This window comes from Lepisosteus platostomus, chromosome 10 (assembly GCF_059453375.1).
Source record: "Lepisosteus platostomus isolate fLepPlt1 chromosome 10, fLepPlt1.hap1, whole genome shotgun sequence".
NCBI classification, from domain to species: Eukaryota; Metazoa; Chordata; class Actinopteri; order Semionotiformes; family Lepisosteidae; genus Lepisosteus; species Lepisosteus platostomus.
Window position 1 is genome coordinate 25,344,963 of NC_142620.1, and position 16,532 is coordinate 25,361,494.

The window sequence follows — 16,532 nt, forward strand, 5'->3', positions numbered from 1 at the left end:
CTTAACAATATACCATATTTGTTTTTCTCTTTTCTCTGAATGACAACAAGATTTTTTATCTGTTTATTATATATACACAATATTCTTTACATTATAAAATGCCTGGAAAATTTAATATAAAAAATGTAACAATTATGGTGAAAACTGAAAAGTTGTATATGTATGTTATTTGCAAAATGAACTTGTCTTGACAACAAATTCTAAAAAGTAATACATTCTAGTGATCTATATAGTGTGTATGTTAAGAGCTACCAATGAAAATAATTTATTAACTCTTCATATAAGAACTGTGCTGAAGACTTGCTATTTCTATGCCTGAGACACAACAGCTAAATTTATTCTGTCCTTCCTGTCCTGGACATCAACCACAAAGTGAAAAAACAGAAATGATTTAACCAAAAATACTTTAAAAATTTAAATTCTTAAATAAATACACACCTTTCTCCTCCTCTGTTGTTTCTCTATGTATGGTTTTAAAAAATACTGTACTTACAGTGTCAGGTTATGCTTGAGAGGTGTTTTTGAAGCTTCTAGAACATTCTCAAAAGCTTCTCAGACTGTCTCTCAGGCTCAATTCAACATATGTTCACCAGCATCAAAACATCAACATGAGTTATTTATTTACAGTATTGTAGTCTTATCACATCTTCTTGAAGATTACTGCACTCAATAATAGTAAATGTATGGTCTTCATGTTCATTTTATAACATTCTTTTTTAAGAGGTTATTTTTTTACATATTTACGTTTTATCTGTAAGATGTATTAGGTATACCCATGGTGCATAGATAAATGTGAACCTTTTCCTTGAATGCATGCAATGCTTCTGCATGGTTTATTTGTGTGTTATTTGCTTATAAGGAGCATTACTAAGCTTATGTGTATGGGGATAAACTTTCATAATTTTATCAAACCCTCTAAAAAAGATCTATTAAACTAGACAAATATTTTTCACTGCAAACAAGTCACTGATGTGGAATCATACCGAAAGCTATATCTGCAGGTGGTATGCTGGCAGCCTGTCTCAAAACTCTAGATTTTGGGCTGGGGTGCCTTTCATGTGTGGAGGTTGCATATACTGTGTGCTCACTTGGGTTACTCCAGAAACAGTAGTTTCCTCCCAGCTTCCAGAGACATGTCGTAGCTTGGCTGAATTTTCTTAATGATCTGCTCCATGAGGAAGAGAGCTAGGCACCCTAGCTCATTGATTCAATCTGCCAACCACCTTGCACAACCACATTATTGCAAATAACCTTTTTGAATTCCTTCAATCTTCCGACAACTTCTGACAACTTCACAGCACAAAAACTGCTCTGGTCAAAGTCACTAATGATCTTCTAATAGCATCTGACTCTGGTTCTCTTTCTATCCTCATTCTTCCTGATCTCAGTGCTGCTTTTGACACTTAACCATGATATGTTACTTTCTCATCTTGAGACTGTGTTATGGAGATTCCGACACTGCTCTCAAATGGTTCAAGTTTTACCTCACTGATCGGTGTCACTTGTCTCTCTTGGCGGATTTAGGTCTGAACTTGTTCATGTCTGGTGTTCCTCAGGGCTCAATACTGGGCCCCATACTTTTCACATTTACATGTTTCCACTTGGACAGGTTTTAAGATCACATGGCCTCAACTATCATTTCTATGCTGACTGTAGAAACCAAGAAATTCGAGCCTGAAGTGTTCGTTCGTCCAGCCAATAAATTATGGTGTTTATTAAAGTTCCTTGTATGCATGCAGCTTTATTGCATGCATACAAGGAACTTCAATAAACACCATAATAGTTATAGTACCGATCGCAGTTCAAAGTGGATATGGTCCTACAGATGTTTCTCCCCCCCTCCTGTCTTTGATGTAACCGAAGGCAATAGAAACCTTCCTTTGTCATCAGGACTTTAGTGTAAACATTTACCATTTGGGTAAACATTCACCATTTGGGGGTAAGTACAGGGGGAGAAGCAGGTGTGATGGTTACAGTTCAGCATGTAAAAACCATTAGCAGGCTCCATCACTGACGATACTCAAATCTCTACCCATACCAAACCTAACACTGATGTGGCTGTCTCTATTCTTTCTAATTGCATCACTGACATAAAAACATGGGTGACTTAAAATTTCCTTAATCTAAACTGTGACAGAAGTCATGCTTATTGGCACCACCATCAACTTTGTAAAGCCAACACTGTAACTCTGTGGATGGTACTTTACTTGATCAAATTTGAAGAACTTGGGGGATGATATTCGATTCTGGCTTGACATTCAACCCATATTTGCAACATATTGTCACAACACTGTTCTTTCACCTCAGAAATATCGCCAGACTACATTGAATGTTATGGCTAGCTGTTGCTAAAAAGCTGATCAACAGATTTTTGTTCTCCCAAATTGACTACTGTAATGTCCTACTCACTGGGGTATCTAAATCTACATTGAACAAACTGCAGTATGTCCAAAATTCGTTAGCCAGAATCTTGACCAGGTCTAGTGCAAGTGATCACATTACTCCTATCTTGGAGTCCTTGCACTGGTTTCCTGTCAGGTTTCATGCCGACTTCAAAATCCTCAAGCTCACCTATAAGGCTCTGCATAATTTGGCACCTCAGTACCTGTCTGAGCTACTATTGACCTATTCCCCATCTCACAACCTTCACTCGTCTAATTCTGGTCCCCTATCTGTCCCCCAAGCTCATCTACACTCTATGGGTGACAGGGCCTTCTCCTTTTATGTCCCAAAGCTCTGGAACTAAGGATATCAGAGAGTCACCTTCTCTAAGCTCCTTCAAATCTAGACTCAAACCTTCTTTAGAAGAGTCTTTACTTAACTGGTTCTGTTCTTTACTCTTCTGCTTCTACTGTGTTCAATACCCCCATCTACTATCTCCTCTCACTGTGTATTCTCATTGTGCATGTGTTGTATTTTTATTTTATTTTTTATTGTTGTTGTTCTGTAAAGCACTTTGAGAAGCCACCTTTAAAGGTGCTATATAAAATTAAGTTTTTTATTATATTATTATTAACATCACACAATGTAGACAGTGTATTACAAACATAATAAATAATAACAACAGGAACAATAAATATGTTGTGATACAATAAATATGTAGTAGTAAGGAAAAAAAAAAACACGGTAGACCGTGCAAAAACTGCATAGTAGCTTTATCACATGACATTATAGGCATTTTTAGGTGACCTGACACTATTGATAAAGAAATCTAATAACAGCATTTTATCCCCTATGGGATCATATCTTACACTGGTTCCCCTCTGGAGAAGAAGGTATCCTTTCTTCCAGCCTTCCTATTCCTCACACATACAAAATTCACCCCATCAAGTCATCACACACAATATTGATCTTTAACACTAGACATACAGTCAAAATATTAAACTCCCTAGTATTCTCCTGAATACTGTGTGGTGTCTAGTCCTCCCTCTAGCTTTCACTTTAAGCGTCTCACAAAATACATCTTTATTATTGACTCTTTTCTTTCTCACACACTTTAGACTGCTTCTTTCTCTGAAGTTGTTTGCATGGTGTCTCCTTCATTATGCCTAAACTAATTCTTTTTTCATCTACAGAGAGTAAGTACACTGCTGTAGTGCTCGAAAATATACTCAGCCTAGGTCCAGCAATCTACTCCTTTTCCTCTGCAATGTACATTTTCACCACCAGTACTGGCATATGTGCTGCCAAACAAACCATCTCTCCCATTCCTGAAAGGCCCCTCAGTACAACATCCTTCAGTTTGTCTTCTTAACTTAGTTTACTACATTTCACAGGCCTTTTAGCCAGCCCCAGAGAGCACTGGGAAGGACCCCTATCTATGAAGCCCTTCTCTGCACTATCCAAACGCATCTCATTTGGTCAGGGACACCTGATTCCAATTATTTGACAGCTATGTTGGCTCAAGCCCACACTATGATGGTAGCCTCCTCTCACTCTTTCAAAATGTCACAACACAATAGTGCTGGATTAAAAGAGGCAAAAGCTTTTATTCTATTTTAGCCTTGAAAGACATTGATAACCATAAGGCAACCATCGGGTGGGTGACAGCATTTAAGCATTCATGCTGGAGCTGATAACCTGATGTCTTTCAAGAAACAGTTGGCTGAATTTCTCAGATCAATTAAATACTATCAAAAAGACTAGACTGGCCCAATGGCCTATCTTAAGATTGCCATAAGGTTTTATTTATGCACAAAGAAGGAAAAACACTGAGTAAAAACAGCAAAATAATGGAACATGTCCAGGACAATTGTGTAAAGTTTATAAACAAATACAGCTGTATATTGCAGATAATTCAATGGAAATTAGAATTACAAAATTTTAGACATTATACATAGAAGAACTAACATTGTGTATTAAATCCAGTATTTATTAGACTATGAACTGATAATCTAAAAAATAATTTCTAATGAATTGAATAAATCTAATAAATAAACATACAACTCTAATAAATACACATACACGTAAAGCAACACATTCTTCTGCAATGCACATTATATCTTTGTTATGCACACATACACAATACACACTGGCAAAAGTATTTTACTGGATAAAAAAATCTAAAAAGTAATTTCAATATGTACTATTTAAAGACGTTTTATTAAAGACAGTTTATTGAAAGATTAGAGAAAATTTAATCTTCATTCTATGCAATACCATTCCAAAATGAATGTCAACTATAAAAGCAAATGAAAACTCCAGTGATGATCATTCTCACAACAACCACCACATAAACACCAAGCAAACAATTGTTTGTTGTACATCATTCATTATAATAGCTCTCGTGCATTCCCCACGCTTTAGTCCATAAACTAAATATTTGCATATATTAAAAAGACAGGAGCATGCGACGGGGTGCTATTTTTTAAACAAAAGTGTCAATGTAAAATAGAAGCACACCATTCTTGTTTTCTTTTGTTGAAATGTCCAATGTTATAACAATAATGGCTAATTTATATCCTCAGAAATGTAGTTCGGTGTAGTCTCTGTAACATGTTGGTGACCGAATAAAACTGTTTATTTGCATGTTTTTTAATATTTGTTGTAAATAGCTGAGGAACTGGTAATATGTGAATGACATTAAACAAATGCTGCCAGTCACCACTGCCCCAGTATTAGATAACCGCTACTCCTTCTTTGGAGGTTTGGGATTTCAGTTTCCAAGTACAGGAAAGCTTACTCGTTGATCGGTTGCTCTCGCCTGTTCTCCTTTCTTTTTCACCCTCCCGCGAGTTCGAGGAGCTCTAAGCTCGGCTCTGCCAGGTTCTCAGTGCGGTGACAGTGCTGGTAAACATGGCGTCGGAAGGGATGATTTTAACAAACCACGACCACCAAATCCGAGTTGGAGTCCTCACAGGTAAATGCTAAAGCGGGTCTTTCCTTTATGTTTAGCCGCGGTATCCTGCAGGGATTAATTTGTATCTTTTGTCTACTTCACCCCTATCCGTGCGTTGTCTGTTTTTATGGTTTAATTTCTGCAGGGTTTCTGCCTGTATTGCTACACTTGCCTGCTTGCAGTCGGCGGTGATTTAAAGCTCTCTGTCATTTCAAGAGCTGGGCCGAGACGTTACCAGTGTTAAAATCTGTAGCTCTTATAACAAAAAATACATATGCATTGGTAATACAGCGCTAGTATACGTGGTGTCAGAAACATTTCGGTTTATGAATTATTCATATGCCGTGTTAAGAGCTTGTCATCTACTCAAAATTTGAATGAAACGTAACAAACATGCCAGCAAATAGCGAATATCAATATAAATTGCTGTATTTTAAAATTAACGTATAGATACTATATTCCACGAAAGTATGATTGCAATTATGTGTTTTTCTCCTGTTACTGTGGGGTGTATGCATATTAACCTATTTACTGTTTTCTGTTGTTGCTGATATTTTGGATGTTGTGAATTGAAATAACCCCAGGGATGTGTACGTTATTTATTTGGGTGGGTTATTTATGGTTCCTGTCATCTTAAAACTGACAAAATGCAGTCATTGATGTTCCGAATGACGTTGTTTAGCAGCCGCATCATTATTCGTTGTTGATTTAAAAAAAACAATGTACAGTAATTATATCCAGAAGCACGGACAGTGCATTCAGCTGATAATGATTTTGATAATAACAAAGCGAGTAAAATGCCTTCAGGTTTTGGTTTCGAGATGCAGTTGCCTGCTGAATAAAGTTATTCTTGAGTCAAATGTTAATCTGGGTTTAGGAATAGGTATCGATCCTGTGTAAAGTAGGAATTAATCTACGCCGGTCTGATACTCCGAATAACCGAATTTTACGCGACAAATTCCATTAGAGTGTGTTAAGTATCTGTTCTTGTATATGACGATCATGTGAGATTTAACATCGCGCGATTGAATTAGATGGAGGGGGTTGGTGTTAGCTGGGTAAGAATCGAAAATTTTCCAGGGAAACCCCTTCCCCTCCTCCCTTTTGGATTTCTGTAGACGCTGTCTTTAGCTTGTGGTGCTGAAACCGAGCTTCTGTGAGAGCGCAGTGCCTGGTTTCCACAAGCGCGAGTACTGTACGACGCTTTCACATAGGCTGTTGTAGGAAGAGGGTTTCCCCGAAAGACATTCCTGCAGGTTTAGGGTGATGAGCTGTATCAGCGACGTTCGGAATTAGTCACAGACTTGCGATATCGGTCCTTGGTTCATCAGCATTACATTGACATTTCCTTCAGACAGATGACAAACAGCAGTTGACAAAGTGTGAACGGCTGCGTCTAGGGGTCTGTGTACTGCATGTACACGTATGTGTGTGTGACAGAGCAAGGGATTGTTTGAGCGCGTATCGTGACATATGAATAAAGTATAGAATAATGTAGAAATGTGCATTTATTGTTCCCTAAGAATACGCATGTATTTTCTGTAGATGAACTCGAGCCAATAACATTCGATCAGCTGTGGTGTCCCGAGACCTTTGCTTTTTTTCTAGGGCACTCGGGGAACCCCTCGAAATATATTTATTACTCTTATGCACGTAATCCATGTTAATGTTTGAAAGCCAGACGGATGCTTTAAAAAACCGTTTTCACTTCAGGAAGATTTAACGATTTTTGTAAAAATATTTGAAATGTAATACGTACAGTAATTAAATACTAATCGGTAATGATGTCATATTACTGTTAAATACACAGTAGAATAATTTGGAATAACATAATTTAAAGCAAATTACTCTTATACATTATTCGCCATGAAGCATTTAAAAGCAACTGGCAGTTTATTCACTGAAAAGCAGCTTCAGAATAACACCATGTTAGTGATGGTGATTTTTATTTTAATTAATGTACTAGATGCATGTAATTGCTTTCTATATGATCAGATTAGAAGTATCTTTATATTAATAGTGATAAGAGTAAAATAGATTTTTTAGGTTTCAAGTAGAACCAACAAACACCTCAATGATCTGAAAAAACAATATTGATCATTTGTTTTGAGTGGTGTCATCAAAGTGTTAATTATGTTAAAGGTCACTGGAGGTCAGGCTACAAGAAAGGAGCATGCAATGGGAATGGACATGCAGTGGTTTAAAAAAAATGAAAATACTGCTTCCCTGACCCTACCTAGATAGCATCCAGCAAGCAGCCAGCCAGTTGATTTATGATGTGCCATAAGCTTTTAAGGGAAATATGAAATCTCGTTTTGTTTTTTTTGTAACCAAGTCTGTTGAAAAGAACAGCATTATTAGACTTATATTATTATTATAATTCAACACCAGTAGTTTTATTTTTAAATTGTTCATATATATAAAATATTTTTATGCATCCAAAACAAATTTTACAACTTAGTAATGTGTGCCTGAATGTGGGTTAGCATCTGATTTGTATTCTAAGTTATTGCAATCAAGTGAGACACTTGCTATTTTATTTAAAACACTTCAGTGCATTTTTGGAAAAAGTATTAAATGACAACTCTTTTAGTTACTTTATATTATTACTAACTTAAATGGGAACTGAAATGCTATTTTATATTTCATGGTTAGAAAGAATCAGCATTGGTAAGTGCATTTGAAACCACAATAAAATTAAAATGTACACAGTAACTTCTAAAACCTCCAATTTTCATCACAAAATAAATGAAATTTCCAGGTGTGCGCAGTGCCATATTTTGTGATCCAAAACGAGGCAACAACACTTCTGGTGATGTGATGAGGCCCTATAATATTGTAAATAAGCAGGCTTGTGAGTACATCTCTTTTAATCCAAGAGATATTGCTCTCGTCTTCAAGATGGGTTTGCCAACAAATACTACTTACTTGTTAACTTTCCATGCAGATCACATTGGAACATTTCTGCGGTGAAATGTCTGCTGCTCAACTTGTACTTAATCGCTCGTACATCGAATTACGTCAGTCATGACAGTGACTGGTGAGCAGGAAGGGCCGCATCGCATCACAATTCTTGCAAACTCATTCTCGCTCATGGTCAGACCAGGGGTTTGTGATAACATGGTGAACTACAGTGTGTTCACAAAGTGCATGACTTTGTGCTTAATTCGCAATTTGTAAAATTTTTCTAGGACATCAATGCATTTATTTATATATTAGGAATTGCAGTTCCCCTCTAATATTGCTGTGGTAATGTTTTTAGACTGCAGGTTTATTTAGGGCTAAGACAAATAAATAGATGTATTAACAGACCTGAGAACACTGTAATTTTTACCATTATAACATATTGATGGAAATATTCATTTTTTGTGATTATTAAGATGGATATCTTCTTCTCTTCAGTATTGTAAGGGCTTTGTTTATACCAAGCGGGTCTAATACTGAATACTTCCTGAAAGCAATACATATGCATTTATTGCAACAGTGTAAAGTTAAAAATTTTTTTTTTTTGCAAATGCCACAAATTGTATGCACAGTGCAAAAACATATTTTTAAATACAAATATAATACAGTTATATAAATCCATTACATATTAAGACTCAAAGATAACAGTGGTGTACTCCCCATTTTCTCTATTGAAGCAATTTTAATATTTACTGTTTTGTCCTCTAAAATGTTGGACACCAACAGGTATCACTTAAAATGGACACAAAACTATTAACTGTGTCAATTACTAAAAGCCTTTTTTGTGTGATGTTCAAGGTCAATAATAACAGCAAAATGTGGTAATTAGAATAAAATCACACCTGTGCCTTTTGCTGAACTGGACTGGTTGCTGGACTAGATGTCACCAGCTTGCATGCCTGTTAGAGGAAATGCTAGAGGAGACCTCAGTGACATTGATAGAGGGATGATTGTTAGGATTTATTTGGCAGGAACTTAAGTGTAGTGACCATGACAGCTTTTCTTACTGATGATTCACATTTTTATAATTATTTACTGTGAATTATTTTAGTGCATAGTTAAATTTTAATGAGAACTGAATTGGCCTTTACTGTATGTTTATGTAGATTCTTCTATATCCTCATCAAAGAAATGTAAAAAAGTAATGGAAAAAAATGGAAATCTCATGATTATAGCATGTTTAAAATAGTGTTCAAATGTGGCCACCATACTACACAAAAAATAATACTTAGAACAAAGCAAAAAGAGCAAAAAGAGTCCCAAGGAATTGTCATTTGAGAACAAGGAGCTAAATCCTTTCAGTCTCAACTAAAAGAGATTGAGAGGAATTTGATCAAATTGTATAAAATCTTAAAGTGTATAAATAGGCTCAATCCAGGAGACTGCTTCAGACTTAGTAGTGAACCTAGGATTATGACCTTACAATCAGAAGTTAAAATGGAATGTATTGAGGTCTGAGAATAGGAAAATGCTATTTTTAAATGAACTGTTTTGGCTTTGTAAAACAAAGTTCACAATCTGGTGGGCAAAGTCCAAATCCTGGGTTCTTGCAAGAGGCAGCTGAATGAGATTTTAAGATCCTCTTAGTTATTGAACAACAGTGTTAAAAGACCAAGAAAGGCCTAATTCCTTGCTTTTGAGGCCTTTGTTTTGGTCTTATGGTCTAATTTCGGTTTAACAACATCATTATAACCTTCTAACCTGATCTAGTTAGATCATTTTAGCTAAATAAGATTGTCCTTTCTTTGGAGATGGGAGACCTCCAAGGAAAATCAGGTTGATATTGATATTGTAACTGTTGTGGGTGGATGTCAGTAGGTGACCTAGACCACCCTAAACCAGAATTTCCTAAATTAATGTAAAACAACTTCTTAAGAAGGCTTGTTAATCTCAATGTCCTGGCTACAAGTGGTGGATTAATTGGTGGCCTCCAATATATGTAAAGTTCATGAGGTGAAAAGTGCGATATACTGTATATGTAATAATTTTAAAATTAAACTCTGCACTCTTTAAAGTAAGGTGTTTAAAAACATTGGCATCTTCAATAATCTTATGGCTTTGAAAAATTAAAACAGTGTTATTAAAATGCAAACCGTCATAATTTGTAAATGAAGCATATTTGGGAAAATGTTTTTTCTTGCGGATAAAAAATTATCAACAGTTACAAGACAGTGAAGATGCCTTGTTTGAAATTGTGTAGGCGGACTTCAAAACATGTAAGTTAACCTTTGAGAATTATATGTAAATTTAAGTAAGATTCTAACATATTTTAATTAAACAAATAAAATAAAATGATTTATTAGAAGATCTGGACTCATTGCTTTATAATAATTTACTGTCTGTGCAATTACAGGAATCAAAAGCACGTCAGTTACACTGTCATACTTTTAACTTGTCCAGATCTGTATTATACAAAGAATTGCACTAAAGTATTATGTGCATTTATTTTGCTGAGTATTGCTGAGTATTGTTTATTGTGATAAAAGCTTTATGGAAATAAAAAAAAACTTATAACTTGCATTTTAAAATAATTTTGTTCTGTTTTTATAAGTAGAAATGCAGAATAGCATAACATTACACCGACATAGCATCTGCCACAATTAAAACTTCCAAGAGGCAATTATATAACTAATTATAAAATAATTGTTTACCTAATTCAGGAGGTTCTTGAATTTTCCAGATTGAGTTAATTTAATAACTAAATTCAGGATTATTCCAGTTTAAAGTTATTCAGTTAAAGTATTTCAGGCTTAAACAATCTGACTAACTGCGTGTACACACTGCACTTTAGTAGGTGAGGAGGGTCAAGTATCTGACCCTTTTTCTGAGCTGGAAAACAGTGGCAAAAGAACATTCATCTTTTTCCATGGACCATGAAATACAGGTGGAAAACAGGTTAAAATCTGTTGCAATAGTGAGGAGCTGGCTTCTACAAAAGCAAGAGAAGACACCTGTCAAAGAATCACTGTTAAATTGAATGTGGAAGTTAACTATTATATCCAATGAAATATCTAAAGAATAGACAAAACTCTAAAAGGTGTGCGAGCACGCATGTATTGGTATTATTTAACTTACATTTGTACTGAAGCAGAGCTTCTCTTTAAGCTATTGTGAAGTTGTACAAAACAATGTTTTTTATGCAGCAGTAATTTATGCATTTACAGTAGCTGGACCACAAAGGGAGGACCTGGCAGCAGGTCAAGACAAAATGCAGGAATATTATTCATAGTGCTGCTGTATAGTAAAGTGCTGTGCAATCCTCTGACTGAAAATGTTTCCTCATTTTAGCCAACAAGAAGAAGCATCAGAAGAGTAAGACTGGAGGAAAAGAAATCATCAACAACACAATAAAGAATGTATTCCTTTATTGCCCAACTCTTTTGCCCGCATTGGTGTGAATCAAGTAGTATTGTATAGTCTTTTCCTGCAATTTCCTCCAGTCTAGGGATAGCCTCAGAGTCATGTACAGTACATGTTACTGATGTGACACCATGCATCATAGATCATTTGATAACATAGAAAACAATTTGATGACGGTAACTGTACATTATGAACACCTAAGTATACAGTATATGTAGTTGTTGGCATATTGTTGTATAATATACAGTAGTTGTAAGCACAGTATAGGCCATTGTAAGCACAAGTGTTTAAAAACGTCTTTTGATGGAAATTATTGATATTTTTTATTGTCTTTTGTGTAATCAATGGAAATATTTTTTAGGCTAGAATTTTATTTATTAACTGTACATTGATGATGTGAATTGATTTTCTGTTAAAAAATGGGCCTTGTTCAGCCCTGTGGGTGCTTTAATGAAGATATCTGCACAATCCAGACTATCTATTTGGAAACAGACTAATACTAATATTTATATTATATATAGAACATTACCAGCCATTTCACGAAACCCCTGTATGATGGTGTTCACTAATGAATAGACGGAATGTTACGAATGCCCGCAAAAACTGCCTCCACTTTCCTTTATCCATGAAACATTATCGCTGTACTGAAGCTCTCCTAGTCTCCAATACAGTAAAAAACTGCATCAGTCACAAGAAATTTCAGGCCTATACTTCTTTTAACACTGAGTTATGAACAGTAGTATTAACAGTGTGTAGGCTTAAGAGTATTTTACTGTATTTTTCAAGTATGAATTCAGCAGACTGCATAGGGTTAAGGCAGTCTCTAAACTTTTGTTCTTTCCACAAAACTCTAATGTCATCTGGATCCCTGAAATCTGGATCCAGGGGAGATTGTCCTGTGAGTCGAGCTCTTAACCATGAGGTCATAAATCCAACTCAGACTAAGTTTCAATTTACCAGCTGGTTAAGAGTGGAGGATATATTGTTATAGTTACTTAGCCTGTACAATTCAATCTTCACAATGCTTTGTGAAGCCAGGAATCCAGATTTTTTTTTTTCTATTCGATAACTTGTTTACTGAAGTTATCTGGTTAACTCGGTAATCTTGCTTTGTGGAAAAAAAACAGAACTGTTTTCCTCGTGATTCTGTATAGAAGTCTGGTATACCTAGATACAAGGGTGCTTTATAAATATGAATGTGTATTTTGTTTTTGTGTACACATTAAAGTTTCTGATATTATACAGCGTCCCTGGAGCAGTAGGGGTTTAAGGCCCTGCTCAGGGGCCCAATGGAGTAGGATTCCTCTGCCGGACGCGGGGTACGAACCGGCAACTTTCTAGCCACAGGCGCAGATCCTTAGCCACAGAGCTACCGCACCCCCCACTAGTTCACTCTGTAGTGCTAAGACATATATGGTCTTAGCGTCTGTGTTTTCCTGCCCTCCAGGTATGCCTTGGACACATGATAAACCTAGTGGGCATTCTATAAAATCTAATGGAACCCATAAGCACATTTGTGATTTCCCTAGATACACATTTCATTTATTGTTCATTAACAAGCTACAGTATGGTGTAAAGGTTATTTATTTCAAGGAATGCTTTAATTTATTCTCTCATTTAAAATTAGAATGTTAGTGTGACAAACATTTTTTAATGCAGATTAATGTGTAACTTCTGTCCCCCTTATATGTGGCTACTGTATCAACAGCAATATATAACAACATGTAAAGTAAATCCTCTCATCTGAAAACTCATTGTTAAAGATAATGGCGGATTATCAAGAAGTGAGTGATTAAAACTGAGACTGGGGACCTGCAAACAAGCAAAATAGGTTTAATGACCCCTTTTTAATTGTAACCCTTATGTTCTTAAAACTAATTACAATAAAACAAAATAGTTTTCACTTCTGTCAGTTGCATGCTTTAAGGAGATTGCAGAAATATCAAGCATTTGGTCCCTGTAAAAACATACATGGCTATAGTTGTAAATTATATTTATTTTTCTTCATAATTATTGTCTGTTGGCATTACTTTCCATCACGTAACGGAAGTGACACAGTTCAATGGTGTATGAATAAGTATGACAGCCTTTTCTTCTCTGTGTGGTAAAACCTTATTCAAATAGATCCCCTTGCAAAAAAAAATGTTAGGGTTACTCCAAATAGCTAGTTGGCATCAGAGACGTTTTGCTTTTTTATGCGTAGAATGTTGAACATTACCTGATAGTCTTTTAAAAGGTGACTTGGGTTTTCAACTACTGTATATAAAGGATTTTTCTGTAGCTCTGTATGGGATTAGAACAGTTTTATTAATATACCAGATGGTAATATACCAAAATGTTGATGTTATTCTTAGTGGTCAATATTGAAACAGTCAATACCCCCTTTGACAGAATTATTAAATTTTTCAGTCAACCAGTAAAGCAAATGAAGCATGCAAAGTCACCATGAAAACCTACTGTAACTAATGAAATGGCAGAACAGTGAAGTACAACAAATGTTTAGCCTACATTTTTGCCAGGAGAGATGTGAAATTCAAGCTCACCATTTTAAATTCATGACATTCAAGTGTACTCTGTGTCTGGGCCCTCTTTTCCTGTGGGAAAATGAGGCAGGATCTTTAATCTTTGTGACCTAAAAAAAACAGCTTAGGCCTATGTGAAAATATTTTTATGAATCGGAGAAAGCAGTTCAGACATTTGTGATCATGGAATTGTTAACAGATACTTCATTCTGGAACCTAGAGGTTTTCTTCTTTAGAAAAAGACTGCATTAATGTGTCTATCCCTGTGCACCTTTATGGTTAAACGGTGGTTTCTTTTCTCATTGCAGTTGAAATTTATCATTTATCTATCTCTAACAAGAAAATATCCTGCTGTTAAGTTAAATTAGATGAAAATATTTTTGAAAGAAAATGCTATCTATTTCTACACTGTTATGGTATTTTAAAGATCCTTAGATAATGCTAAAAGATTATAGTTCAATTATTTCTTCTCTATTTTGGGAATTCCATGCAGTTTTGCCCTGTGAATATGAGTGAATCTTCTAAAGACTGCACCTTAAATTTTGATGTTGTAGAAAAATTAAGGCAATTGTTTGCCAAGTAAAGTTGCCAAACTTAGATATGGTTGACAAACCTTTGCTTAATGAAATGTATTATGAAATGCATTCTTTGCAATAGCGAATGTTTTACATTGCAGATGTTTGTCATTTATGTCAGTTGAGATGTCCATTATGAAAATGTCCTCCAAAAGATTGCATATGCTATCTGTAACCAGCATTCAGGAAGCATTCTCCTAAAAGCTTACTATGCCTTGAACTAATCTTGTTAAATCTCACTGAAGATTGTTACAAGTTTGCTTTAACAAATAACACCTTCCACTGGCTTATCACAAGCTTGAACTAATTCACTTGTAAGCTTATGAAAGGCTTGTTCCAGACTCGCACGAATTAAGGGTTTTGGCATTGATATCTGGTATAAACCTGTCCCTGATTACAATTTACTAATGAAGGAATTCTCACTTTAAATGCATGACAGTATTTGTAGTGAATTTTAACATGCAAGTCTTCAGAGATGAGTTTCCCTGAAAATATCTCAGCAATACAATATACAAAACATCATTTGAAAATCAAGGAGGGAACTCAAATTCTTCAGAAAAAAAGATTGAAACAAAAATTTTAGTGTGGGTCACCTGGGAATCTATGCTGTTTTATGCCCTGTTTCCACTAACCCACTTTTGAGATGCACTTCACCTGGACCGTCCCTGAGACAGAGGCATTTCCTCTGTGGCTAAGGTAAACCTTGGTTAGTTCCAAGTTCTACAGTTCTGCAATCCTCACTTCAGGTGTTAGTGCAATGGTTGTGTGGTTTGGATTGCTTTTCCAATAGTGCTGAATGCAAGTGAACTGAGAACTAAAGCCAGAAAAATTTGCTTGCTGTGAGGTGGCTATGCAAGATGTATACCTGTGTCAGTCTGAAATAATCTTAGTCAATCATTAAAATTTTCAGTTGTCACAAATCTGACCTACAATAAAGAGCAACTGTTTCCAAGGGAAGCTATATTGGAAATTCAGGCAGTTATCTTTAGGTGTACCTCAGCAAGATGGTCTCTATGGCTTGGACTTAGAAGTGAGCTATTAAATGTTCTCAAAATGATCTTAGACCCTGCTTTTATGATAATGATATAGCCACATCCAGCATTTATTGCACTGTGATGAACATACACAAAAGATGTTGACAAAAGATTTTAATCACTCTCTGCTATACTTATGCATCTTCTTGGCAACTGAGCAAGGTCCTGTAATTTCAGGCCAGGAATGCAATGGAACCTGCAAACGTGTGCATCTCCATGTATTGTGAGTGTGCTAAAGGAATCATTAGTGGCTCATTTAACAAAGGGTCCTCAAGATTACAATATTTAGTAGTGCATGACTGAAATACAGTGATGGGTTTAACTGCTATGGTGTAATGGGTAACAATCCGGCTATCCTGCAGTAACAAGGCATGTGATTGATTGTGATTGGGGCTGTAATTGTAAATGATGAGAACTACCGTGTCACGCTTTGGATTTTAATTTTCATTGAGCTGTCGACAAATTTCATGTTAAGCAATACGGAACTGCTGGTAATGAAGTGATTGCTTCATTACTCAGCTTCCCTAAAGATCCCAAAATTCCTTAACTCTGAAATAAGCAAGTTATTCATCATTTGTAAATGGAATTTTATCTCCCCCTTTTCAGATACTGTAAATTTAGTTAAATGCTACACTCCCGTAAGGTGTTATGTAATCATCGGCAAATTATTTTTTATTTTAAATGTTTTACTTTTTTGGTCCACCTGTGACTTGCTCCACAATACGTTCTATGCATGGCA

The 16,532-nt window shown here is 35.6% G+C and overlaps 1 protein-coding gene across 11 annotated transcripts in view; it reads left to right on the forward strand.

Moving 5' to 3' along the window:
- Window positions 1-5,215: 5,215 nt before the first annotated feature.
- Window positions 5,216-16,532, forward strand: part of LOC148653629 (gephyrin) — a 502,682-nt gene continuing 491,365 nt past the window's right edge. For all 11 annotated transcript variants that reach the window (XM_088648883.1, XM_088648886.1, XM_088648885.1 and 8 more), the window contains exon 1: window positions 5,216-5,359. In XM_088648883.1, the coding sequence (XP_088505009.1) occupies window positions 5,296-5,359 (64 nt within the window). In that variant the 5' untranslated portion in view covers window positions 5,216-5,295. The remainder of the gene's footprint in view (window positions 5,360-16,532) is intronic.